This window comes from Chaetodon auriga, chromosome 13, assembly GCF_051107435.1.
Source record: "Chaetodon auriga isolate fChaAug3 chromosome 13, fChaAug3.hap1, whole genome shotgun sequence".
Classification (NCBI taxonomy): Eukaryota; Metazoa; Chordata; class Actinopteri; order Chaetodontiformes; family Chaetodontidae; genus Chaetodon; species Chaetodon auriga.
Window position 1 is genome coordinate 14,109,680 of NC_135086.1, and position 27,795 is coordinate 14,137,474.

General features: G+C 42.7%; 1 protein-coding gene across 4 annotated transcripts; it reads right to left on the minus strand.

The window, feature by feature from the left end:
* Positions 1–3,706: 3,706 nt before the first annotated feature.
* adam23b (ADAM metallopeptidase domain 23b) lies at positions 3,707–26,625 on the minus strand. 4 transcript variants are annotated; one of them, XR_013077936.1, is made up of 27 exons: positions 26,328–26,567; positions 25,443–25,660; positions 24,936–25,012; positions 20,410–20,473; positions 19,291–19,373; positions 19,099–19,162; positions 17,644–17,716; positions 17,090–17,157; positions 16,871–16,936; positions 16,604–16,672; positions 15,433–15,599; positions 14,853–14,937; positions 14,677–14,764; positions 13,627–13,678; positions 12,344–12,443; positions 12,168–12,239; positions 11,998–12,084; positions 11,817–11,897; positions 11,650–11,700; positions 11,467–11,530; positions 11,245–11,350; positions 10,394–10,513; positions 10,037–10,205; positions 8,929–9,040; positions 8,400–8,490; positions 7,461–7,551; positions 4,751–5,552 (listed from the first exon to the last, which is right to left on the minus strand). XR_013077936.1 is itself a non-coding variant. In XM_076746363.1 (26 exons), exons 1-26 carry the CDS (start codon positions 26,401–26,403, stop codon positions 5,507–5,509), a joined length of 2,349 nt encoding a protein of 782 aa, XP_076602478.1. In that variant the 5' UTR covers positions 26,404–26,567; the 3' UTR covers positions 3,707–5,506. The 4 variants fall into 4 exon arrangements, 2 of the variants coding, with proteins under 2 accessions (XP_076602478.1, XP_076602479.1); XM_076746363.1 differs by lacking the exon at positions 8,400–8,490 and having other exon boundaries at positions 3,707–5,552; XM_076746364.1 differs by lacking the exon at positions 7,461–7,551 and having other exon boundaries at positions 3,707–5,552.
* Between the last annotated feature and the right edge of the window lie 1,170 nt (positions 26,626–27,795).

Below are 27,795 nucleotides of genomic sequence, written 5' to 3' on the forward strand. Positions count from 1 at the left end.
GCACACGCAGCTCAGCACCAGCACCGTGACCGCAGGTGCGTTCAGGAGCACAGGGGCCATCTGCAGAGGACACAGCACAGGTCTGCTGTTCATTTAAGAGGTAAGTAAAGCCACGTTTTCAATTTAGCTGGTTTAGTGGCTCAGTGAGACTCCTTAAAACACACAATTCTATAAAAGAAATGCTTGTTTTTAGATTTCTTAAAAGTTATGTGTTGTTATGTATAACTTAATCTAGTATTATAAGGTCTAAACATTTGAATTACTGGACAATAACTCGTCTGACATTCAACAATAATCATCTGTTCTGCAAATCCAAATCCAATCCAAATTTACAATATAAATAATAACATAAAGGAAGTCTAATAAAGAGCAGTGAGAATGAAAAAAAAAAATGTACTTACCACTGAAGCCGGGCCGACTAACACGAGTGTTGATTGGAGTTTGGTAAAGATGTGTTGGGTCCTAATTGACGTCAGCGCCTCCCTCCTTTGTGAGCAAGTCTACTACTTGTCACGTTTGTTGGTGTGGTTTTTTAAAAAAAACATGTGAAGCCTTATCTGTAGAATAACTTGAAGAAAAATATTGGTGCCATCATCAGTATTATGGGATGCCTCTTGATCAGGTTCAGGGAGTCAGGTCAATTAAAAGTCACTGATATTCACCTTTACAATCCACATTGTTCTCATTAAATGAGAAATGGGTCTTGTTCAGTGAGCGTGTGTGACTCCTCTGAGGTTTGTTCTGCACACACTCATCAACCTGGTCATCAGGTGGCTCTTCCAGCTTATAAGTGATCAATACTTTAATTTAAAGTATCTCTTGTGGGAGCTTCCCTGCTATCATTTGATCCAAAAATAAGAAAATATGAGTAATTAAGTCAACTTTTACAGATTAAGATCCTGCCTAATGAGACGTGTTCACCTGCTCTGACCGTATGATTGGTCCACTTAATTAAAAGACAGGTTCAGATTCTTTCAAATCTATCTTAACATAATTCTGTACATACCTGTAGAGCTTCAACTCATGAATATTACAATTATTAATTATTATTAGTAACAGTGAGATTATTTTCTCAATTAAATAATTCACAATTTCTTCTATAACATGTCATAAAATACAGAATAAAATATAAACAATCTGACCTCAGAAACTTGGGTGGTTCTGAATTCTGTAAAAACAAGCTCAGTCATGAACATTAACTCCAGAAAGTGGTGCATGAGTTACGTTTCTATGCTTTTACTGAAATGTCACATGCATACCGTAACTCACACATAATTACTTTCGCAGTGAGAGGCCGGCGTTAAATGCACTGGATGGGTTTCTTACTCAGTCATTCATTCTTCTGATGATGCAAAGAAGCAGACTTTGCAACAATTTCCGCTGCAAGGCCTTAATTATAACTTTTGAATGAATACCATTTTTATGTCCCTATTGAAACACAAAATGTAATGTTAGGATGCTTCTTGAGAGGAAGAGAGGCTGGAAGGCACAAATTATTATGATTATATGAATTATTGCGTAGTGAGCATGTGCTAGGAAGGAAGGACATTTGTAGGACAGTCCACAGAGCTTTTTTCTCCACACACTGATTGTCCACATCATACAGATCAGTGATTGTCCCCCAGGGTGCAGCTGTCAGGGGACATGTAGAGATGGTGGAGTACCTCAAGCACCTTTAAGAATTATATTACAATTTGATTTGATTATTTTTGAATTGATTGATCATTTAAAATGCCACATATTAATTTGGTCTAGCTTTCCAAATGTTAGGATCATCTCCTTTTGTCTTTTATGTCACTGTAAACTGAATATCTTTGGGTTTTGGACTGTTTTCTGTCATTTCTCACTATTTCCTGACTTCTTGAAGACCAAATGATCGATTGAGACAATAATCTGCAGATGAATCTACAATGTAAATCTTCATCTTTAGTTACAGATCAAAACATCCTTCCTGTGAAGAGATAATTGACTCATATCACACTGAACCAATGTCCAAACACCAGTTACATATTATGGAAGATGAGTGTGTGGATTAAGGCTGGTTAACCTTCCCTCTCTCTCTCTCTCCACAGTACCTCCTGTATCACCGACCTGTAGATGGCGTGCTGACAGCAGCAGCCGTAGGTCATCCTGCTGCTCCTCTACACCCAGTAACACCCTGGTACACCACACACCCTCTAAACATCTTCACTGTTCAGTTGCTGCAGGTTTAGTAGCATTGCAGAAGGAGAAGGATATCAATGCTGGAACAGAACAAACACGTATATTCTGGCTTCATCCTGCAGTTCCAGTTCAAAACTCCAATAGAAAAACAGCACATTTTAGAAGCTGTGTGCTCTTGAAACTAAGGCAGGCTGAGCTCAAGTACACCTTACACCATAACTGCTCTGAGTGAAGCGACTGGATCTGAGGCAGCTCTGACACAAGCAGCAGCAACGTCCTTTCTCCACCATTGAAGTTTGCAATCGTTGGTGAATATTTGTACGTATGTTTTGAAAACAAAATATATTGAGCAGAAATCCTACATTTCACAAGTGGGTCTTGTTGTATTTCACCAAAAAGATCTGATCATTTTTCATAGCAGGTCAGAGTTGGAGCTAAAATTGAGATTTAATCAAGTTGGGACTAAATAAATGTTGCATGAATGAATTAATCTGGCCCTTGCTAAGATTTTTGCACCATGGTCACGTAACCTTCACATGAATACACACTGATGACCTCAGTGACAGTCAGCAGTGATATTTAATCATCATTATACACCTGTGTGTCTCAGATTCTCCAGATGTGTTTCTAATTTATAGCGAGGGGAAATTATGACACCTAGTGGACATGTGACACCACTGCACTTTATTTAATCACCTGCTCTGTGTGTTTGTGCCTCAGGTGGAGCCATGTACCAGTGATGAGGCTCCCTGAAGGCTCGCTTTGCATCATCACACACACGCTTTCTACTATCTAATGTGTGTATCTGTCCCTCTCTATCTGTGTAGGAATGGAGAGGTGTTAGAAGGTAACAGCAGAGGTTTTCGCTCCACCCTCTCTTCTCCTCCACTGAACACCTCCAGTTCAAAGTAAGCTTGCTCTGGTCAAACTGTGGCTTTATATACTAATTTCTAGCAGCCATTGTTTGATTTTATGTGTGTCATAATCAGTGTTTTTAAAGAGTTTAATGTACAACACAGCACAGACAAGGTTAAATTTTGTGGTTAAACACACACAGTGGTAACATGAACTCTGCTTTTGACCTGTAGATGGAGAAAGAAGAGAAGGATGCAGACCGGCTGTACACGAAGGAGCCACCAAATACCTTTGTGCTGTTCATTAAGGAGCCAAGGTCAAATGTTGAGACTGAGGGAGTGCAGCCATAAATTCAATCCCAGGAAAGAGGAAAAGTGTGTGTGTGTTTGCTTACTGACTGTTGTCTGTCCACAATGGAAGTCGCTGACGAAGGAGCCAAATATTGAGCCAGGCTCACGAAAAAAAAAAAGCTTACAGCACCCTGAAAGTAATGACACTGAGACCATTAGTGGTATGAAATGCAGCAGTATATGCAAACATATATTGAAGTTGTCTACACAAATTCATAAAGTTAAAATGAAACTTTACTTTTGTCTTAGCAAATAACATTAAAGTTTACCATATACAGTCAGCTCCATATAGCAGACACAGAGATGATCTGACAGGGAAGAACACAGAAACGCTCAGATAAAATTTGTCAGTAGTTTATTCATCGGTCCAACTGTACATAATGCAGTGAGAGAGGGACACCAGACGATGAGTAACATGGAGGATTACAACGATGCCAGTGCTATGGCAGCACCTGGAACACACCAACTATCAGCTGGACTGGAAAGAAAAGCCCTGCACAAGGAAACTGTTCAGGCCTCGATATGCACAGGCACCATGACGGTGTGTTCGTGTGCGCGTGTGTGCATGTGTGTGATTTAAAAATATCAGATCGGATGAAAAACACACAAAAATGATTTTCAGTTCCACAAATGTAAAAGGGTGCTCTTTCTCTCTCTCTCTCTCTCTCGCTTTTCACTGGAATATTAACTCCGTGTTTTCTTTTTTTAATCAGTCCATCCATGGTTTGAGTATGTGGAAGCGAAGTGAAACGAGACGTGGGATTGGCCAGATACAAAAGATTAGCTGATTAGCAGAAGTTTTTTGTAATTCCATGTCTACACTGATATCATTATGACCCATACTTTTGTGCAATATCTCTCTTTGCATAGTAAATAAAAGTTAAATGTTTTTGTTGTTGACGTGCACCTATCTTTTGTAGCATATTTTTCTTGCGGATTTTGGGGGACTCCCATATAGAATTATAAGCCCACTATAGTGATTGCATGCAGCGTTTCCAGTAGAGCTGAACTTGATTTCTACTTAGAGTTTATGAGAGCAAAAGGTTAAGCCGGTATAGTGGGTGTTGATGAGGCCTGTTACGTGAGCCCTGGCCAGACAGGTGAGCGCCTGCGTGGACAGACTTCATGCCCTCACCAGTAGGAGGCACCACTGGCTGCAGACAGAGGGGAAAGTGCCCTGTGTGCAACAACATCCATATGTTCAGGTGATTGGTTCTTTGGCTTTTGAGTCACTGTTGAAGATACTTCAGGGGCGGGGAAATCTTGACGTTAATCTGACGTGACACCAGTCTGAATCCGTCTAGAACTGACATGCTTCTCCTCGACACCACAGCTGCTCCATCCGCTGTCCTAACCTTTGACCTCTGCCCGGGCGATCGCAGGAGGACAATTTTGGCCCAATTCTCAATTGCAGTTTTTTTTTTTTTTCAATAACATTGCCAAAAACACCCGCTATACAACATGCTAAGATAAAAAACAAAAGCAATTTATGTCCTTGTAAAATATGCTGTTAATACCAAACCTGAACTCCTTATTTATGTACAATTTTGTCTGTGTGCATCCACTATGTGAAACGCACTGCCCTTATGGGTCCTCACATGCAGCCTCCTTAATCATCTATAGCACATAAACGTGAACTATAGGAGCTTTAACCAGCTCTGCACTGTGTTTGCTTTTTAACCAGGCTATCTCCTGCATTAGATAATTCAGTTTTTTTTTTCTCTTTGTATGTTTTTTGCGGTATATTCATAGCTTTCGTAGCCATGCAGAGCCCTGCGGAGAGGGCTCTTCATGCCAGGGGGCCAGCAAGCAGCACGCTTTGTGCGGATAATCATGCCAGGTGAGAGAGTGGTGTGGATTCCGCCTGAACGCCTGTGCACTGGCACTAAAGGATGGAAGAGGAGCTCTGTCACTCTAGAGATCAGGGTGAGGGCTGTGGGTTTGTTATATGGGTGAGGTGGAGTTGAAAAGGCTGCATTTCTAATGTAACTACGATGGAATTTATTAAAATGTCCACTATGTCTTTTTCAAGTAAATCTAATGCCAAAGAACAGCAGCAGTAAGTGCAGTCCAGCTGTCAGGTAGCCAAATAAGGAAGCCTCGGAGGAGTCCGTCCGTGATTGCCATCTCTCCTTGGGTTAAATGGCTGTGGCGTTGGGGTCGTATCGCCGTTTCTTCACATTTCTTATGAGGAGAAAAGAAACAGGAGTCAGCGTGTGCTATAATCACGTCTGTAACACAGCTAATGCAACCTGGACAAGCAACCACACTCATCTCTTCAGTGTGCAGCGGCAGACTTAGAAGTAAAATACCAAAAACAATGAACTGTTGGTATATTCAAGAGTGGAAAACAAGTGTTTTCGGAGGATTTCACAATGCTGAAGACATTAAAGTGAGGAAAGGCTGGTCCATGTTGGAGGCAGTCAGAGGTATTTATATTCACTAGCCTTTTCATGCCTGTTCATCATGGTGAACACACTGAAGACCAGTATCGAGTTCAGTATCATTTAAGATCCATTTCACTTAAGTTTTTATATTTTCTTTTCACCCAGTTTATTGAGCGAAAAAACAATAAAGCCGGCTGTCAAATAAGCTGATAAATGAGTTGTGAATTTTGAAGGTCTGTGAATATAAATCCCCTCTGTGGCCTTCTTCTTCTTGCACGTGCAACATCAGGTTACAAGGTGAAGAAGTGTAGGAGACATGTCTCATTACCAGTTTTGATGGGAAAGACATTAGTTCCACTCAAAACATAACCATCTGGGAGGAAACAGCTAACGTAAAATATACTCTATAGAGGAGGGAAAGAGGAGACAACCACGTAAACAACAACCACAGCAGCAGCAGCAGCAGCAACGATAACTACCACCACGACAGTGGGACAACAACGACAACAGGAGTGATGCATAACCTCCCCGTACTGTGGCTTGCTGTGGGGCTTCTATCACTCTGTCATGCACCTGTTCCAATAGTAGGCCAGTTGATGGCGGCACTATTGCTGTGCGTGGTTCATGCAGTGCAGTGCGTCGTGTCTGTACCAGGTCTGTGAAGCAGGCAGCAATGGCAGCTGGTGTGGGCGGGTCCGAGAGTCCTGCTCTGCTCTAGGGCGGAGACTGGCCATCGAGGTGGGTGTGGCCAGCCATGGCACAAAGGCTGCAGCCAACAATAAGGTCCAATCTCTCTCTCTCTCTCTCTCTCTGTGTCGCTCTCACTACTCCATTTAAAGTCTCACCCTCAAACAGTCATGGATTGAGAAAAAGATCATGGAAGTGATGAGAGCACGACAACTCTGGACCAAATCACTCTGGGTTTGGCTCAGCCTTTGTGCAATGAACTGACCTCCTCCAAATCAACAAGTCAACATGCAGAAATGTTTTGCTTCCTATTTGCTTCTCTTTACTTCTTTTATGTTTTTTTCCTGTTGGTGACAACCATGATGCTTTGCTATCTGGCATGCTTTGGTGGCTGCAGGATTGTATCTCTCAGTTACTACTTAAGCCTATTTAGATTAAGATGTGTAACACCCCTGTTGCTCAAGACAGCAGGCTCGTTAGCAGTAGATTGGAACTTATTGAACCTCTGGTACAATGAAGTACATTTCCTGGCTACACAGAGATATATTAGAGGTCTATCTTTAGAGTTCAGAGGGGAAATAAGATTTAAACTGATTCATACAAGCATACATTTAACCATTTAGCTGTTCAAAGTATTTTTTTTCCGCTCTGTTATCAGGTCCTTCACTGAACATGCATGTCAAGCATTGAGCTCTGCCCGTCCAATCGGTTTGAGGTTCTGCTACAGATCCACAGATGACCCCCACATGAAGCCCAGTGTCTCTCCAAATCACCCTTTGCACATCTACACCCTCGGACATCATCCCTCCGCTATAACTCAGCCACGACAGAACACTGGATGAAGTTCACACACGTGTCAAGCGTGTGTTTTCCATGTGCGTCTCAGCGTAAAATGCTAAATGCGTGTGTTTTGTCCACCCTGGGGTCCATATTCTGTAGCAGGAGCTCAAACCCTGGTGTCTAGAAGCAGCAGGGATGCTAGAGTTACAGCAGGAGAGGCATGCGGCGTGTTGCTTACTTAAAGCCCCATCCAGTCCCCCCCAGCACTATGGCAGCCACAAGGATGGCTCCGGCGATGGAGCCTATTATTAGATTGGTGGCACTAGGACCTGTAAAGGGTTATGGGGAAAAAGACATGAGTTTCTATCCTCACTTACTGTATAAATAACATGTAACTATACAATGACGATTTCACATGGAACAGAAAACATAACCATAAGTATACTATTACAGTAAAATGACTGAATCTGAGAATGTATTTTGCATGCTTTTCAGCCCCCTTCAGTGTGTAACATGAAGATAATGAAGTAGAGGCCCTGGGAATATTTCAGTTTATCTGGTGTCAGTTGAGGTGGTGATTATCAGTGGTTTGTCTGTTAAGGTTGTGCAGACGACTAGACCCTGATTATCCATCAGTATACGGGTTTAGTTAAACAGAGATTGACAGGTGATATGTGCATACGTGGCCTGCAGTATGAGCAGTAGAAAATGTTTTTAAGGGTCCCAGTCACCACACAGCCTACCACTGACTGACAAGCCAGGTCACTAACTGGACACTTCTCAGGACTGTTTTCCATCTAAATGCCCCACATGCCCCAGAAAGGAGAGGATCACAGGAGCAACCACATAACGACTAAGAATAAGAGAAAGAAAAGGGAGGAGAAGAGGGAGGATGAAGAAAGAGGTTCGTAGTAATGGGGAACAACAGGAAGTGGCAGGAGAGGAGGAGGAGGAGGAGGAGGAGCAGGAGGAGGAGGAGGAGGAGGAGGAATCCATCAATCAATCACACAACACTGAAAACATCCAATCACATGACAATTATATGGTCATCACCAACACACAAGAAAACACAAAGCCACCGGGACGCACACACGGGCTCAGGCCGGCTCACGAGACCGCCCGCACACTGAGGCACCACTATGAGAGGAAGAGCTGTGAAAGGGTTAAAGATGCTTACTCTATTCCCCACCCTGTGCCTCCAAAAATCACCCCCAGGGCCAGAATGGTCCCTGCTACTGCCCCTATCAGCCTGTTAGTGGCCACGCTCACTGTGCAAAGGGAAAAGGAGCATTATTACCACCCTGTCAAAAACAAACAGCAGGCTTCTGCTTCAGAGTCATGGATGATGTGTCACGGTTCCCTCTGGGACGCTTCCCACCCCCTTAAACCACCTCCCCGTCCCCCTGTGGTCAAACTATCAGGTGTACAGCAGAACTGTGTGTTCATCTTCTGAATCAAAGTAAACAAATGTATCGCTGCTTTCTTATTCTCCTTCAGCCGCCATTTTACATGTGAAGTCTTTACAACCCCAGTACACCTGTGAAAGTGGCGTCTAAGAATGTGCGCTGACTCAGGTCTAACAGTGTGACTGAGAATGACATTGCAGTATTGCAGAACAACATATACAGTATGTGAGTCAGAGTGAATCTTGGCTAAAATAAATTCATCCTATCAGGTGCCAGAGGCTGAAAGAGGTGGAAACCGACCCTTGGGTCCTTCGTCCTGAGTGGTCTCAGGCTCTTTAGGCGGGTCAGGCATGCTACAGTCTGTCCCCGCCCAGGTGGTGTCACAGGTGCATGTGGCTTCATTGTTGCACACCTGTACAGATCAGACAAAAATAGATGAGTGACGAGGGGAACGTAAGAGCTGCAAATAAAAGTGCTGACACATGGGTACTTTTTTGGGAACTATCCATTGGCAACATCCCCAGCTGCCTGTACACTGAGCATATCCACAGCTCATACAGGCTCCCACACACACGCTTACTGCAATGTAAAGATGAGGCTGATAAAGACGAAGACACACTTGTGGAAGCTGATCTAGGTTAATTATATCACAGCTCTACGATGGCATTTTTTATCCAGGTCAGCTTTGTAAAGACGGATGTAATTATGCAAACATTGCTAACAGCAAAGCCGCTCTGCAGCCAGAACTTAATCTAATTGGCTGAATTGCAGAACAATGGCTGGAACCAATGAACCACAATGGGCTGGAGTCCCATATGCTTCACTCGTAGCAGATATTTTGACTTGTGATAGTAGGAAGTGGAGAGGTGTTACTGGTATCATTAAAACTGGCTCTGGTCTGTTCATGCGTACCAGGCAGAGTGGCAGTGAGCCAGCAAGCACAATACCAGGGTCCTAAAACTAGAGCAGCTAAATGGAATTCAGCCATCATTCATTCATTTATACCTGTGATTTTTGCCACTAAGACATATAAAAGTGTTTTCTGTGACATAAAGTTATGACAGCAACGTTAACTCACCAAAAAAATAGCAGACCTTCCTCATAGTGGACATTTTTGACTTACACAGATGTAGCCAACAGATGCTCTGCAGTGTTACATGTGTCAACAGTTAAGACAAACTATGACTGTCAGACTTATAGAACCCTATAAATCTAGTTTTCCAGCAGTCTATACCCTTGCTTTTATTGAATATTACCTCAGGTTTTATTCTATTTCATTCTTGTTTTTGTACCCTGTTTGCGTTTCTCACCTTTTGCTTTCTTAAACTGTCTTAATCTTTTAAACACTTATAAATATATATATATGTGTATACCCATAAATTATGGGTTAATTTACGCCTGCACTCACCCCATGGGCAGAGCACACCTGTCCATTAGGTCCACTAGGGCAAGTGCTCATGTTGAGTGACTGGATGGGCAGACACTTGCGGTCAAGGCACATCATTGACGGCCCACAGGGAGTCCCATCCTCCACGTAGCCTAAATCGGTCTCATCATCCAAAAGGACATGGCCACCGCTGTGAGGAAAGGATGGAGGGAAGGAAAGGAGGGAAACATAAAGCACGTAGGAGGGGTGGGGAGAAGAGGGGGAAATAAAAACTCGTACAAGAAAGATTACACCAAATGCGAGAAGAGCAGGACTCCTGACTAGTTTGATGGATTTCCAGGACACGAACAGGTCTTACTGCGTAGTGTAGGTGTTTACCTGCAGTCTACCAGCCTGCCTTGATGGTTGAAGGAGGCCGGGGTAATATCACCTTTCATCAATCCGATGCGTGGGCTGCGGCCAATGTTGGTACACAAAAGGTAACCGCAGAACACATCGCTGAAAAAGACGAGAGAGAAATCTGTCCGGATGCCAATCCTCCACTTAATACAGGCCGTCCCCATCCATCATCACTTCTAAACCCTGTCTTCAGACCCATCTTTTTACTGTTGAGTCCTTTGAATAATTAACATGACTAAATGATTGCTTTAATTTAGTCTGCTACAGTTGCTTACCTATTCATTTTCATTTTAAATATTCAGCCCTGATGTTTAACATGGATGTGTTCGGAGAGCTGGAATCATTTTGGTAAATATGCAGAACACAACACTGCAACCGAAATCTGTTGAAACCTCCGACTGTAAACAAAGTCAATTAATGCTCTGAAATGTCTCCAGAGCCTTGAACAGCTATTTTATGTCTGTGTCATAACAATGGCAAGTCTTTGAGCTGGACCCACAAGCACTAATGTGGAGTGGACCACACAATAAAAGATATGAGCTCGCTGAATGATTTTCACAGGAATGAATAGCTGCCATCTCGGGGTCCAGTATGCAGTTTTTAAAATATATTAAATGCTTTTAAGGACGATGTTTCTGTAAGTGATGTGGCCTCTGTTCCCCTCTATTGGTTGGCTTCAAAATAACTTGAATCTCCCCCATTGTTGGGAATAAAAGAGAATAAGGAAGGATCAAAGCCCAGCTTCTGCATAGAAATAGAAAGCACTGTCATGCTGACATGTAAAGAGGAAATTCCATAGTTAATTTAATTTGCCTTCCTTTGAAACTCACTGTTTGCTACACTGGATCCATTTGTCTCCATCCTTTCCACAGTTGCCCTTCTCTGTGCCCTCTGTGTTCAGCTTCTCATAGCAGAATTTCTCAGAGCCTCCAGACTCTGAGGAGAAGAGAGGAGGGGTGAAAAAAAGCATCTATTCATACAGTATCTCTGTATGATGATACTCTGACACTCCACTAATAGGAGCTAAAGTGAGGAAGGAATATTAATCTTACTTGGCCCCCAGATGTATTTACACTGGTTCTCTCTGGTCTTGCACTCTCCATTGTAGCAGCGGCCCTTCAGAGAGAATAAGATAAGAAAACACATTCTCAGCCTGCTGCTCCCAAACTGCTACTCTGATGGATGACTGCTCCTTTTTAGACCGATGTGTTATTTAAAGGCATCAGTCTGCATACCTGGTTTACCTGGCAGAGGTAACCATCTTGTTTATGAAGATTGGGAGGGCACTGCAAATAGTCACAAACATAAGACTTCTTCTTACCCATGTACATTATCTTCAACGTGCAAAGAGTGAACAGTACGAAACCAAAACAACAAATGTAACAGTGCAACACAAGAACACCTGTCCAGAGTCCCCGGAGCAGGTTTCTGAGATATCGCAGTCGTTCACAGCATAGCGGCAACTGTAACCTCGTGGATAAAACTGGCAAGAAAAGCAGAGAAGATAAAAGTCTAAATTAAGGTTTCAGAAGTATAAATAATATTCTGTGCTGTGAAACATTCAGAAAGGCCCGCACTCATACCAGACATGTGTTATTGCAGCATGGGCCATCGCTGCAGTGCGCCCCGTTGGCGAGGGAACACTTCTTGCAGCATTCCTTGTAGCACTCCTGAAAACAAACATGGAAGGAGTCTGATCCATCTGAGCAAACAGGCCACAACAAACAGACTTCCTGAAGTAAAAGAAACTTACGGCTCTCGCTCCGCAGTCACACTCCTCTCCCACTTCTACGAATCCGTTGCCGCATTCTGTCGACTCGAACAGCTTCCAGAGGAAGAGGGCAGAGTGTAAAGGACAGCGCAGTGTGACGTGTGATTCATGACAGTCGGGATATGTGAAGGAGGGGCGCAGAGCTGTGAGCATCTCACCTTGGTGGGCCGGTTAAACAGACACGAGCCGCCACCTTTCAAAAGGAACTCCTTGTAGTCCGTGATGCTGCATTTGGAGAATCTCCGTGGGTGCTGAACCCTGAGGAGAGAGAATAAGGGTGTTAATTAACCAGAAGGTTCCAACCAATGAGCACGGAGGCACGGTTCAACATGCTGTGGGACGCCGTGTGTGAGGAGCCGCTAGTGGGACAACTCAAGAGTTATTACATTAAGCTAAATTCTTCGCACTGATGAGACAGCGCTTCTGCAGGGTTCATTAAGTGAAGTTTAAGACTTTTTACAGAATACACAAAGCATGTAGTTTGATACCCGTTTCAGGATCTTACCATCCAAAGTATGAAAGTATGAACTGAAACCGGTCGGTATGAAACAGCCAAGAATGATTTATTTTCATGGAAATGTTTAGTCAGTACTTCCCAGCAGCATACAGCAATAACTCCAAATAAAATAAATAATTGACTTAATGTAACTTGGACACAGATAAGCAGCAGAAAAATGGATGGATGGATTAAACAGGGAAGTTTTTGCTAGGTCTGACGGTGCTGACTGAAACTCCACAAAAAAGGACTGAAAAGCCTCCTGCAGCCCAGTCCACTGTTGAAACAATCCCCCTACTTCCTTCTAAGTGAAACCTCTCCTGACAGCTCTAACATCAAAAACATCTTATAATTGAAATGAATGCCTCCAACAGACAAGAAGAGACAATATTCAAGACCGCTGTAAATGACATTAAAGACTGTTTAATACCTTCTTGTGAGGAAACTAGACTTTTGAAGGCTTGTGTGTATACTGTCAGAATAGTATGAGAATAAAGTCATAGTATGGATCAGTCTACATTAAACTTTTGTCAAATTCAGATTTAATTCACACCACTGCTGTCTGTGTTTTATCAAGCAGCCTGCCTGCTTTTGGTCTCTCAGTACTGGCTGAACTGCAATTCACTTGCATTAGAGCAAAATAAACAATGGTTCAGAAACTGTTTTATTTCTGGGACTGTAGATTCAACATAACCTTGTCCAGCGTTACATGTCCCCCATTCAGCAAAAAAAAAGGCAGAATAAGGTGTGAACAGTGAATGTAACAATGAAGTCCTGATTAAAAAAACCTGCAATCAAAGGCCTTAATGATAACATCAGACTGTTCAACTACAGTAATTGTTCCACTGTCACTCTCTTTTGTCTGTGTGTATGTGTGTGTGTGTGTGTGTGTGTGTGTGTGTATGTGTGTGTGTGTGTGTGCCTCAGCAGTGTGTTGGACATTACCCAGTGTCCTCCATTATGCAACCAGTCCACGTCTCAACACAACCACATTCCTCTGCAGACAGGAAAGAGAGAGCAGAAAAAACAGAGGCAGAGAGATGAAGTAATGCACAGAAAGAAGACAATCAAGGCATTCAAATGAAATACGTTAACGTAATTGTATTTCAGTATTGATCAGTGGGTTTAGCACCTGACTTCTAAGGGATTTCGCCTGAGTAATGAAGAATTCCTCGACTTTATTTTTCTCTGACGCACTCATAATCCGCCTGTCAAGCTAAGCCAGTTCTGGGACCATAAAAAGAATCTCTCTGATATGCTGAGCTTGCAGTCTTCAAACATGGCAGCTGTGAAGAGTCTGACTTTGCCTCATTAGGCACTGCGATAAAAATATGATCTTAAAACTAATGACATAAATCCCTCTCAAGCCTGACTCAGTGAGGTCTACTTTTGGAGCACTTCTTCTGAGACAATCGGTGCATCTCTCCATCTGTCACTTCTGGAACAGATAAGAGTTGACAAGAGACAGTTTGGTCCAGTCAAAAGCCATCTTTTTAGTTTTATGGGCGCCATCTGTGCTTTAAAGACATTTAAGCTTTTAGACCTCAAATCTAAGACAACCCTGCCTTTTCAAATGGAATCTACACAAAACGTTCCTACAACTGAGATGTTCACCACAGCGAAACTTAAAGGGTCAGTGAACGCAACACAAAAACAAGATGTTATCTTACTTACACCCAGAGGTATTGAGCCATGCTTTGAAAAATCTGCTGTCATGCCAATAAAAATGAGGGTAATTGAATTTATGATGCTCACATCATTGACAAAAAATGACAAAAATTCTGAAGAAACATGATCTTTAAACAGCCATGCCCTGGATTAATCCAGTCAAGAACCATTTCCTGCAGCACAAGTCTCAGTGCATGTTACCTAAAACCTTTGGACACTATTGTCCAAAGTAAATTTGGTTGGTGGAGAAATGCTTTTTTTTGTGTGTGTGTGTGTGTGTGTGTGTGTGTGTGTGTGTGTGTGTTTGGCTCTAAACATGATGTATACTTCTCTTGGATGCCGGGTCCCATTGGATGCCCAGGTTCTGAGCCAGGCTCTGGGATAGAGACCCTGCCATGGTCAAGCTGTTGCCATACTGTGGACACAGCAGAGACCAGAGATTATTCACCGGCAATCACAGACACTGTGATATGTGTGGACAAACATCAGACAGCAAGTCTGACCTCATTGACCCCGACTCCACGGCTCACAGAACACATGCCTCCAAAGTATGCTGCGCTGCTCCTGCGGTAGTGGAAGGTCACATTTCTACGAGAATGATGGAAGATGGAGGCAGACATGAACAACAGGTGAACAATAAAAACATCACCGTGGATTAGATGAGTCAAAAAGTGAGCTCGATGTAAACATTCACCCCTGAGGACACATGCTGCAGCTGCAAGCACCAAGTATGTACAGTGGGTGCAGATGTGAGAAGAGGACCATGAACTTAGAGATATACATAGAGAATATTATGGGAACAAGGTCAACGCATGCAGAAAAGTCGTGTTTAACTACAATCTCGGTTGGCTGTTTTATGCTGCAGCATATACTGCATACAGCCTGCAAACTCTGGGTCTCAGAAGTGGTTGATTTTCTAATATTCAAACAAAATGCATGAACATCAGAGAACAATCTTCAAAAAGCTTCAAAAGAATGGTTGTAAATAAAGCATAAAGCATAGAATAGAAAAGAATTCTACATTAATCACAGAGATGAATCAAAGAGTGATCGAAACAGATTTGGTTTAAGTGACTAACGTACGAGATGAGGTGCACAGCATCGGCATGGTGTTTGATGCTCTGCTGCCGGTACTTGGCGAAATCCCGCAGCATTTCCAGCGGCCTCACGGTGATGGGGATGTGGTCCTTGTCCGTCCAGATCTCCACAGCAACGAGCACCACACGTGTATGTAGTTGCTCTTTGAAGACCTGCCATTGAAGCACGCAGTGAATGGGAGGGGAGCGAGAGGCAGACAGAGACAGAGGCAACAGCACAGGGAGAGGAGAACAACAAGGGGTGTGAATTTCAAATCTGTGCTGTCTGAGGAGGACAGACGAGGGGACGCAGCACACTGGGGAAGAGGAGGAACAGGGGAGTGTTAATGCACACGACGACAGCACACAGCTAACACCGGCATGACACAGTAAAGGACTAACAGTAAGACAACTATAGAGCTGACTCAGGGTTACAGAGGTGTACTCTATTATGACACATGAGGATGTGCTAATAGACATATTTGGAAGCTACCATTGTCTCCGTGCTGCTGTCTTGTACTGTATGTACTTTTACAACATATAAGCTACCTTATCACAGGTGAAAAGTTCTATTCTGCTGTACTCACCCTTCAAACAATGAGATCTAGAGTTTACAGTCATGCTAGCAGCTCTGTGAGGCAGAACTTTGAGCTAAACGTCAGCATGCTAACATTGTCATAATCACAATAAAAATGCAAACATGCCGATGTTGAGCAGGTATAATGTTTACTAGCATGCTAACATTTGCTGGTTAGCATTCAACAAAAGAGACAAAGTCTTATTGCTGCTGGAGGCGCAAGAGAAAAAGACACTGGGATTCATTTCTTGGGGAAAATTAATGTCTTTACCAAAGTTTGTGTTATCCTGTAGATATTTTACTAGAACTCTGTGTGGGAAATTTGACCTTCTTGTGGCAACAGATGAAGTGTCTGGGATGACAAAATCATTAGAGTTCATCCTCTGGAGACCACAAATGTCTGTACAACATTTCAAGGCAATCCATCCAATCATTGTTGAGATATTTCAGTGGTGAACCAACCCTCCAGCATGGCCATCCCTACATCCACATCACTAGAGTAGCTAAAAAAGACAACACATTGTATGTGTGAATTCTGAAAAGGTTCTGCGTAAAGCACAAGCTACACATCTCTCAAAGGGTGACTGAAGAGTTCACTCACAGCATCCACAAGATTCACCACTGATTTGGCAAAATTCCTCGTGTGCTGCTTGGTCTTGTGTCGCTTATACTGCAGGCACAAAGAAAAAGAGCAAAGGCAAATATATAAATGTATAAAATGCAGTGATTTGATGGCACTCACTCAATAAAGTAGCTCCCCCTTGTGGTAATCTGTCTGAAATGTTAATGAGTTTTCTAACTACCCTGACTGGATTTAAAGTGCAAGCAGGACTTTCTTGTTGCTGTGGCTGTCAGTGAGATCACATACCATACTGTGGTCACTGACAATCATGATCTCCAAATACTTCATCTCCTCAAATATACTGCGAGGCATCTACAAAACAAAAAACATCAGCAATCATCAGGTCGTGGAGTGTCTTCATATACCACTGCAAAATTATTACACCCACTGCAGAACAATTCAGGCGTGGGTGAATTCAAGTTCGCTGCATTACTTCATAATAAAGAAGTGAGATCAGAGACTTACTGCTCGCTTTTTCCTGCGCTTCAGCCAGGACAAGTCATCCAGCTCTGAGAAGAGCTGCTCCTCCTCGGCTGTGAACACACACAGGGAATTTCCACACACATATTTAGTGTTTACAACTGGGTATGCCTCTCTCATGAGTTCACGCCCATGGAGATGTGTTTATATTTTTTTTTTTTTCCCCAGAATATCCAAAATTGTTTCCACGAATATCTTTGAAGTGCTGTGTTAACTTAAGTATGCGAGACTAGAGACATTAAACTTTGCACAGTGCCAGAAGTGGGAGCAACACATCATCTCAAGCTTTATGAAAATAAAGTCCATTTATTCTGTTTGACAACATCAGTTTCTAACACTATACAATTAATTCCAGTTAACTCCTCAGCTGTCTTCACTTTGACCACTAACAGCTTGAATTAATTGCTGCAAGCCCAGGATTCACTACTTGTGGCCGTACTTGCATGCTTTGTGAAGGTGTCAGGGTCGAGAGGGTGTGGTGATGGTCAGAGGTGGAGGACTGATGGAAAAGGTTATGTCAGATGATGGGTGGCACTTACCCTGTTCCTCTGAATCATTGTTCCAGTGAAGAGAGGCCGTTCTTCTTAATTTGTGAGGCCTTGCAGCTGTATCCTGTAGGGATGGGGCAAACGAGTGCTAAAAGATTAATGAGCAACTGGGAAAGGCAGGCACTGGTGCTGGTGAGGGACAGCGTTTACTGCAAAAACTGTTGAGATTAAACTTTCCGGTTAAGTAGAACATTAAAACTTCGTGTAGTGAACATAAAACGGGTGTGGACAAATAAATTTTCACTTTGTACCATACATCCTGGACAATAATTCAATATTATTGTTTACAGAAACACATTTTGAGAAGGCTTGTTCACTTTCTTTCAGAGAGTTAGATGACGAGATTGATACTACTCTCGTGTCTGTCTCTTAAATATGAAGCTACAGTCAGCAGCTGCTTAGCTTAGCTTAGCAAAAGGACCAAAAGCAGGGGGGCAACAGCTGGCCAGGCTATGTCCCTGATGACATCATTATATGATGTTATACAAATGTCTGTCTCCAAAAAATATCCAGAAAATAATTAATGATACATGAAAATGACTAACAAAATGTATTACTGAGGTGACTGTTGCGCACAGAGAAGGAGTTTGTTGATGTTGTTGTTGTTGCTTTGGAGATTACATGGATGTGATTTCACATGACGCCTACTCATTGGTGGAAGTACTCATTTATTTTACTGTAGCAAAAGTAGCAAGAGATGAGTTTTTTTTGTACTGAGGTTTCATTTAAGTAAACCTACAAAAGCATTAACAGCAAAATGTACTTAAACTACTCAAGTAAAAGTACGGTGCATTTCAGAGAGTTAAATTGTTTTTATGTATATTATTGGAATATTATCACTGATGCTTTAACATGCAAGCAGTATTTTAATGTTACAGCTGGTGGAGGTGGAGCTCAGTTAAACTACTTTACATGCTGTTGGATAGTTCGACCACAGTATCATATTCTGTAAACTGATCACATTTGTAAATTCTTAATCTGTATAGAAACTTAAGCAAAGTAACGAAGTAAAGTACAAGTACCTCAAATTTGTACATAAGTACAATAATTGAGTGAAAGTACTTGGTCACATCCCACCACTGAACATACTGAAATAAAGAACCCTAAACCGATCTGATATTGATTTGAACTACATTGCCCAGCCTTACTACTAATACTAATATAACAGTACATTCGGTTATTAAATCAAGTCGACCTTTAAACAATGTCCAAATTGAGTATATGTACGAGAACTTAAGCTACTGCACTCAATAACATGTTGGAAATCACTTAAGCCAGACGTGCTTCATTGTCTCCTTGGTCAATAGGATATCGTCAGGTGAAAATGTAAACAGCAGTAACAGCACAGGGTGTTTTGAATGTGTGATGGAAGAGATGCGACATGAGGAGCAGGACAAAACCTCCGTGTGATACACATTTTGGTTCTCTGCAGCAGGAATAACTTACGATTGAATGAGTCTGTTGTAAGGGCTCAATTAGATACATGTAGACTCCATCATCAAACATCCCACTGCCAGGCAGAGAGAGAAGAAAAGGGAGAGAAGACAGTCGATACTGAGTCAATAGGAGCAGAGATGAGTGTATCCACAGATACTCCGAACGCTGCGAGGATTAAACACAACACTGCTGTTCACTTACTGCAGCCCGTTGCAGGTAGATAAGGCCACATGGGAGTTATCGTTCCCTCTCACCTGGCCGTGGTAGTAACAGTGCTCGCCGCCCTGGGGGAAGAAGATACAGTGCTAATGCAGCATCACAGCAAACCCCGGCCATAACTAAAGCAGCATTACTGTCAGCAGAACACACAGCACTGTGCATACATTGACAGATGGCTCAGATTCGCCATTACATGGTGAATGTGTCATATTTCTTACTTAATTATCATGTGTTAGAAAATTTCTAACGTCTCCAAGGAGGTAACAGCTTGTCTCACAGATGCCGATTTGGTGTATTTGCGATGCATTTCTGTAGGGGGTCTGCGCTTGTTAAGATGTGCAGTTAATGCATTGCAAGGTGGGTCCTGGCACTATCTGTGACTCAGCTGTCAGATGCAGGGTGAGCAGAGGACATTCTCACCCCTCACTCTCTCTCTGTCTCTCTCACTTCACCCATCCCACGCTGCACTGATACTGCAGAGGGCTTTCTCTCCCTCGTCACGTGACCAGAGCTGCTCCAGCAGGAGGATGCAGGGGAGCAAAACCCTGCTGATTCAGCTACAGTATGCCCAGCCCAGCCCAGCCTGAATCAGCAGCAGCAGCAGCAGCAGCAGCAGCAGCAGGAGGAGGAGAAGCCATTTATCCCTCTCTCTCCTTCTGTCCTATAAAAAATCATATGCTTTCACATTTTAATCTATCTATCTATCTATCTATCTGTCTGTCTGTCTGTCTGTCTGTCTGTCGGTCACTCATCTTCCTGTACATTTTGTTCCTTTTCCTGGCCTGCAAAAAAAATTTTCCTGGATGACACATGACAGTTGGAGTGCTGATCTGATTACCAGGGGGCGTGACGATAAGAGAAAACACGCAAACTTATTTACAGGCACTCACAGCCGTCCCTGTCTTTTGTTTCAAAACCTATTTCCTGAAGATGAGACCAAGCATATTTGTGCCTTTTGCTTCACACACAATGTGCTTGACTGCACAAAGTAAAAACAGCAGAACACACTGCACCAGCACAAGGAACCAGACTCCACCAAGACAAGAGAGATGTGTGTATGTTTATGTGTGACTTTGTGGTGAAGGCAAGAGAAGAAGTTACCTTTGACATAACAGGTTTGCCGCCCTCATAGTGGATCTCAACATAATCTGACGACAGCAAGTCACTGTGAAAAGTAGATTTCATTTGGTTAGGGTGGAAGGATGCGATGCAGTGACAATGAAAACACACAAGAGTCTGTCTGCCTTTGCTTTCTCTGACTCACATGTTGTGGTTTTAAACCAGCGTTGAGTACTGCTTTAGTTGGCATTTAAACAAGAACACTCATCACCACTGTGCCTGGATTAGCCTGCACAAACACTCCCATGGCATCCCGAAAGTGCAGTGGAGATGTTAAATGTTGCCAGCCCTCAGGAAAAATTATGATGCATTTACTTCTCAGGATAATTAATTATCACAGGCAGCGCTTGCACAAACAAAACTGCGTTTGGTCGAGTAAAAAATCTCTCAAAAAAGATGTAATAATTACGGTGAGGACACAGTTACTCACTATTTTTGAAACTACATTTTACATGAGCGGCTCTTCCTCTAATCTTCCAAAATTAGATCAGTGGTTGAGAAAGAGCACATAACGGGAACAGAAACAAGTAACTTGGTCTGAAAGCTGCCAATGAAGCCTAATGTGATAAATGATTGCGAGGCCTCGGCTTCACCTTGAACACAACAGTCCTCCCGGCAGTTCCCGCTGTCTGAGTCAGCGTCCCTCATCCATTCCACACACACAATCTGTTAGCTGACAGCTGACTTCAAGAGACTGCCATTTCTGCCACAATGGCGCTTTTTTCTGAGTAACCTTGCAAATCAAAAACATCCTCCTCTCCGTTGACGTATCGTGGCGTCGCAGCACAAAAAAAAAAAAAAGGAAAAAAGTAAGATGGACGTGATGGATCTGTCTTGTGACACCAGCAGTGTGACATTTTTGAGTGATGCTCAGCAGCATGTAAGCAGGAAGTGCACCATTATGAGGGGAGAGTCGAGGCATGAGCGGCGTCTGTGAGAGATTCCTGAGTGAGGGGCTATTTATAGCTTGACAGATGAGGCAGGGCGAGGAGAGTGGCCCATGCTGGAGTGCACTGGTGTTTGCATGAGTGTTTGTGAGTGTGTTTGGGCAGCACTGCAGAGCACGAAGGAGTGAAGCACTGGAATGTGAGTGTACCGCGATGTGTGTGTGTGTGTTTAAATGTCTGGGAGAGCTGCGAAAGTGTGTGAAGACCATGAGCAGGGAGTCCTGCCCTGAGGTCTCTCGGTCCACAGGAGACTGAGTGCCACGATGCAGCAGCAGAGGAAAGCGAGACAGAGGCGAGGCGGAGAGGGAGGACCGAAAAACTGCAGGAGGTTCTTACATCTGGCGCCGGATCAACTGTAGCTCTGAATCCCGTAGCGACACATGGCGTTGTCATCACTGTTCATACGTCTAACACATGGAAATAATCTGCTGTGAGTTCAAATAAACTGAGAAACTCTGAGGGAAGGGCCAGACGCACTAAAGATATTCACCTTTCTCACTCACATTTCAATTACTCTCAATATGATTTATACCAACTGACAAAAAAAGACATGTTTTCAGTGGTAAGAAGCGACTTCCTTGCTTCGCAGTCCAACGTACAGTAAGAGGTGAGCACATAAAGTAGCTCCCATTGGCAGGTTGCGGACCTATCTATATTTAGATCAGTACTGTCGCAGCTACAACACCAAGCAGAATTCAAACCCCTGTTCTCCCACAAAAAAAAAAGGCACACACTGAAGTTAGCTCATGTATCTCACAAATAACCTACGGTACAAGCAAACAGCTGGGAATCAAGGTCACACTTCCAAGCCTCTCTGCTGCTGTAAAGAGCTCCTGTTGTATCACGTCCGACAATGTACATCTGTTCAACACGATGCATTGTGTGTGTCTGTCTCATGTGACTGTGAGCTGGGAGTGACAGGAAGAGAGACGTCTGTATCTGTCTCTGTGCAACTTCACATATGACACAGATTATATCTGCACGTACACAAAAACAATATTTCACTTCTGCTTAACCATTTCCACAAAACCACTCTGAATGTATTATTAGAACAGCATGAAGGCAGACAGAAACACTGAAGACATCACGGTGGAGCGTGACCCTCCCTTTGGCCTTGCAGACACATGAGCGTCAACTCTTCAGTAAACATAGTCAGATACGTCGTCTCCAAACATCACACAGCTCCATAGCAAATGAATCATTTCTATCTCCTACATTATCTGTTCACTTCTATTTACTCCAGACAGCTGCTGAAATCTGCATGTTATAGGTTTTTTATGGCGACACTGAAATGATGCTGAAACTACTACAGAAGATGGCAGAGCATCTGTCATTAATGTGTGTCAACAGCTAGCAAAATAAATAAAAATGTCCTCAACCAACCTCGTTAAGCTTTCCATTATTTGTTTTTTTGCTGATGTGATGAAATAACACTCTGAAGTGAATGGTGGGATGGTGGTGTTTTCACTATATAAAAGTAAAAATGAAAATAACCCAGGTTTATTCTGGTGGCTCCAGACGCTTTTGCATTGTCAGACCAGCAGGCTGCTAACCAGAGACTGAATGCCAGCAACAAAGACTAAAAATCACACCACAGAAGCATGTGAGTCTTAACATCTAACAGCTCTCAGCCATGCAGACAATATAAAATTACAATATTTTATTACAGGATCCAGCTTTAAATCGCATTAAGGGGCCTGAAATTCAATTAGCATTTCAAAGTCCTTGTTCACATGTACATTAAGCCTTCACATATGTAGACCGGCTACTTTGTGAAGGCAGCTAATCAATATCATTGAGTGTCCAGAGCCTCGTGTCTCCGAATGGGACAGTGATGACAGTCCGCAGAATCTCTCTGCTCAGTTTGATGCAAACCAATTAAACCTCATTAAATATGGAGACTTTGGTTTTCCCAATGATTTTGTAAAACAGTTTGTCTTAGTCTGTCGTCTGGCAGCTGAACTCAGATCGCTCTTAGCACTTGGAGGATTCCAGAAACCGTCTTGCTGACCTAATCGATGACAGTTTCCCTGATTACATTATCTCCCACTGACGCTGCATTAAATCACGGCTCTGTCATATAACAGTACATATCATTTACAAACGTCAAACATCTACAGGCGGGAATCACAAGTGTTGTCATTTTGGGTTTGAGCTGTGACACACATTGCCTGTTCTCAGAGTATCTTGCACAGATACATCCAAGGTCGTTTCTGGTCATTTTGATTCCTCGGGCCAGACTTCCACTTTGGCCTATGAGGGTTTTCACAGTCCAACAGCGTAATGATGTTCATCTTAAATGTATCTTTGTTCAACACATAGTCCATCCATGCAGTAGAAGTAGTATAACATTTTCATGTCTCACCCTGATTGACATGTTTGGGATATGATGTTGACTTGGAGAAGAGAGCAGTCTGGTTATTTATCTCTCTGTATACATAATTGCAATCAAGTTATCAAGTTTCAGATGGTCTCCTGAATGAAGCGCAGGTTTTAAAGGGACCAGACTTCTACTTACTGACCGTGTGTTTGTGTGTTTGTCCAATCCAATGTTTATTTGGTTTATCTTTTCCCTACAAAATACAGCTCTGAGTGCACACTAGCATACAACTAAATAGGCCTGCGATAAGAAGTAAAACTCTAAAAAAGAAAATTTAATGGTTTCCTACAATTTGTACAGTTTGCTCCAGTACTTTCTACCATTTCTGCTGAGTGTCAGTGTGGCTCTGTTGTGGCAGAAATGTTTGGACAATGTTTACACAGCTTCACTTTAACCTCAGGATGAGTAAAGACACTGTCAATGTGCAATTTTCAACCATCTGCACATTACCGTCTACATGACCTTGACGACACATACTGTTGTGAGAGACACACAACAGTGAGAGGGACTTTCACTGGAAGTCAAGTCACTGGAACCAGAAGTCAAAAGTTTATTATGATTAAAGGGAAATTCCCATGTGTTTCAACCTGGTGTGCTTCCCATAAATGTGGTTATCGTGTCTATGGGTTGTGCTAACTTTGCACTTGCTACCTCTGTTGTAGAGATTCTGGGAAACAAGGACTCGCGGGGCAAGCTACACAAGCCGCCCACAGCTTTACCGCTGTTTTGACGCATCACAGAATATTTCTTGCCTGGAGATCTCCTACCTCACGACGTCAGTCTGTGTGCGGCAGGATGTAATGCTTTTCCTGAGACTTGAAAAATATGAAATATGCACTTACGAAAAATGGGAACCTTTTATTTCAGATTTTAACAGCCTATCTGTGTTGCCTCCTGAATGTAACAGTAAAATTACTGTAATACATAATTTTATTTAATTGAGCATTAAGGTTTTCTGGGTGGGTAGATGGATTTGTCTGTATTTTTGGGTATATCTTGTTTGTTGTTGTTGTTCTTCTTCTTTTCCCACAGTGATTTTAAAATACAGAAAAATGGAAGTACTGGACCTTTAAATCTTATCTGCAATACTATATATTCAAACAAATAAAATCTGTCATGAAAACAAAACGTGCTTTAGCTAAAATGAACTACGGTAGCTCGATGAGATGAGGCGGACTTACTTGTTCAGTGCTAAATCCAGAACAAACCTGGAGCCAAATGCCTCTAACTGGAAACTGGCTTGGGCGAGGTGGACTGCCTGTAAGCAAGAAAAGAGCAGTCACTGCAGATGACGGCAGCTTCACCATCATCTATAGCAGAGTGCACAAATAACAGATGTGGTAGATAAATGGCAGATGGTGATTTGCAGTGGGTATAATGGAAGAAAGGCTTCCTCCAGCATGGTCACTCTGGCATCAATCCAGTTGTTAAACACATGACGCTTATCTGTTAATGTGCTGTGATGGGTATCTTTGGTTTGTCTGACACTGTGCAGTAAATGGCTTTAACGATGGGGTTAAAGTTTTACACAAGCCATAATATGGACTTAAAACTTCAAAGCCTTAACCACACAGCATGCTGTTAGGCAACTAAACACTCCTGCTATACTATCAAAACGGTATTTCTACAAAATAACTTGTCACCCAGTATCAATCCTCCTCATGCATCCCTCCTCGATGTTGGCTTACCTGGCCCTCTGTGGCTTGGTTCTTTGCCCGGGTGTCCAGGTCATGGTAGGTACTCTCCGAGTCCTCGTTTAGGTAGTAGATCAACCGCGAGGGGTAGGTGATCACATGCTCTGCTGCATGGTGTGTACTGTTGTCTGTAGCAGGTGCTGCAGTTGCCTGTTGCTTCAGCAGGGCTGGCACTGCGTCCCTCTCAGCCTTGTCCTCTACTCCTTGAGAAACTGCGAGAGAGCATCCACCGCACAGACATGAAAAACCTGACCGGTCCACATGCACACACACAGAGCCAGCTGTCATCCTTTATTCATGAAATGCATTGATGATACCAAGGCAAGTGGCCCAGCTTTACTGCAGTTCTTCAGAACACAGTTCGGTAAGATTGCCTACATGCCGTAGTATACAGACGACCACGTATGGTAGTAAAGCTGATTTAGACTGCAGAACATATATTGTTTCATTTCATTGAGACGTACTTTTGCTATGCTTATTGCTAAAGTGAAAACTCTGCACCAGACAGATAAATGCAGTGTACATTATGCAATACTCATCCAAATAGCCTCAGACTACAACAGCACATAATATCATGTACTTGGGCAAAGAGAGTCTCAGTGACTTTAAATACAATTGTGGTATTCATACATAATAAAGAGCACTATATTTATAAGCTGAACAAAAGATGCTGAGATGCTGTAGTCTGCCTCATGCACCATCACGCTGAAGACGCCGCATATTAAATGAAACAAGTCCCTCTCGTTTTCTGGAAAAAACGCGTTGCTGTGCACCTGCAGCACATCTCTCACATATAATTTCAGCCAAACACAGAGAGTGAAAGGTGTATTTACTGACATGAAAGTGGCAGAAAAGCCAGCAGCATATCGCAATACGTACCGGATGACGCTAGTGATGGATGAAGCCAAGGCGAAAGGATGCTGACGAGCAAAGTGGCCAGAAATATCAAATGCATGATTCATATTTGATTACTGAAATATCTCAGTATCAACACATCAACGCAGTGAATAGCTTGCGGCCCATCGTGGCGTGTTGGTGGTGCCGTGCAGGGGGGCTTTCTTCACGGATCCAGGAGGCACCGGTGCTGCTACTGCAGTAGCGGTTGAGGAGGAGGAGGTCGAGGAGGAGGGGAGGGGGGAGCAGAAAGAAGGCGGTGGCCAGGCAGCTACTGGAAGTCAAACGGTAGACTCCTCCTCGGTGAACACAAATATGTCCTTCCTCCCTCCAGGGCCACATGAAGCCCGTGCAGGTGACCTTAAAGGCACGGCTGTGAAACCACATCAACCAGGAAAAAACAGGAAGTGACCCCCGGACACTTATAGTCACACTCCAGTAAAAATAAACAAAATAATAATAATTTAATACACAGAACACGGTTTCTGTTATGGTTATGATTAAAATAAACATTAAACAAAATACTTTATATACGTTTTAGTATTTAATAGGTATGTTTTATGAAAGAACTCAGCTAGCTAGCTAGCTAGCTAACATTTGCTATATTTGGCTAGTTAGCTAACATAAGCGAGATTCAGTTACTAGTTAATTTTACCTCTGCTGCTCAGTGGTAGAAAAACCAAAAGATTTTTTTTTTTTTAGCAATGCTACATTCAAATATTTCACAAATACTGCATTCATAATTTAAGACAAATAGAAATATAGAGGTATTAGAAGTAAAATATACTTGCCTGTCAAAAGTAAAGCTACATTAATGGCTAAGCAGCATTTTAAAACTTTAGCTCATTAAAGTTAACTACTTTATATACTGTTATTGGGGTAACTTATAACAATGTTTTATATTGTAGAAGCCCATTCATTTTATGTTTTGTTCTGTAATACCAAACAGAGGGGAGAAGCTGGAACAGGTTACATCCACGTCTGATGATTCTGGACATGTATAAGTCCTGAACGCAGGGCAGCACTGTCTGCTGTAGTCCGTTTCTGTCTTGTTTGTGGTCAATCCGAACCAGACAGTGATGGATGCACAGACAACAGACTGGGCTATTGCAGTGTAGTGTTATTGTGAATGTTGGGTCAATCCATGTAACTTGGCATGAGATATTTAGCCAGTCTTAGCATTACGGACTCTTGGCAATGATATTCCAAAAACACTAGTATCAGCAGTGACTCATATGAACTTGAGTTAAACTTAGGCACAATGCATGTTTCAGTTATCTCTACAGTATGGGTAGACAGTGTTTTGTGCCAAAGTTGAGCAAGTAAAAGAAATGAGTCATCCATGGATTACATGGATCTGCATGTTGATACAGTACATGAGGAAACAAGTACTGAACAAAGAAAGCAAGTGTTGAAATGATGATGATTGCTTCATTAAATGTGCCAGTGGAGA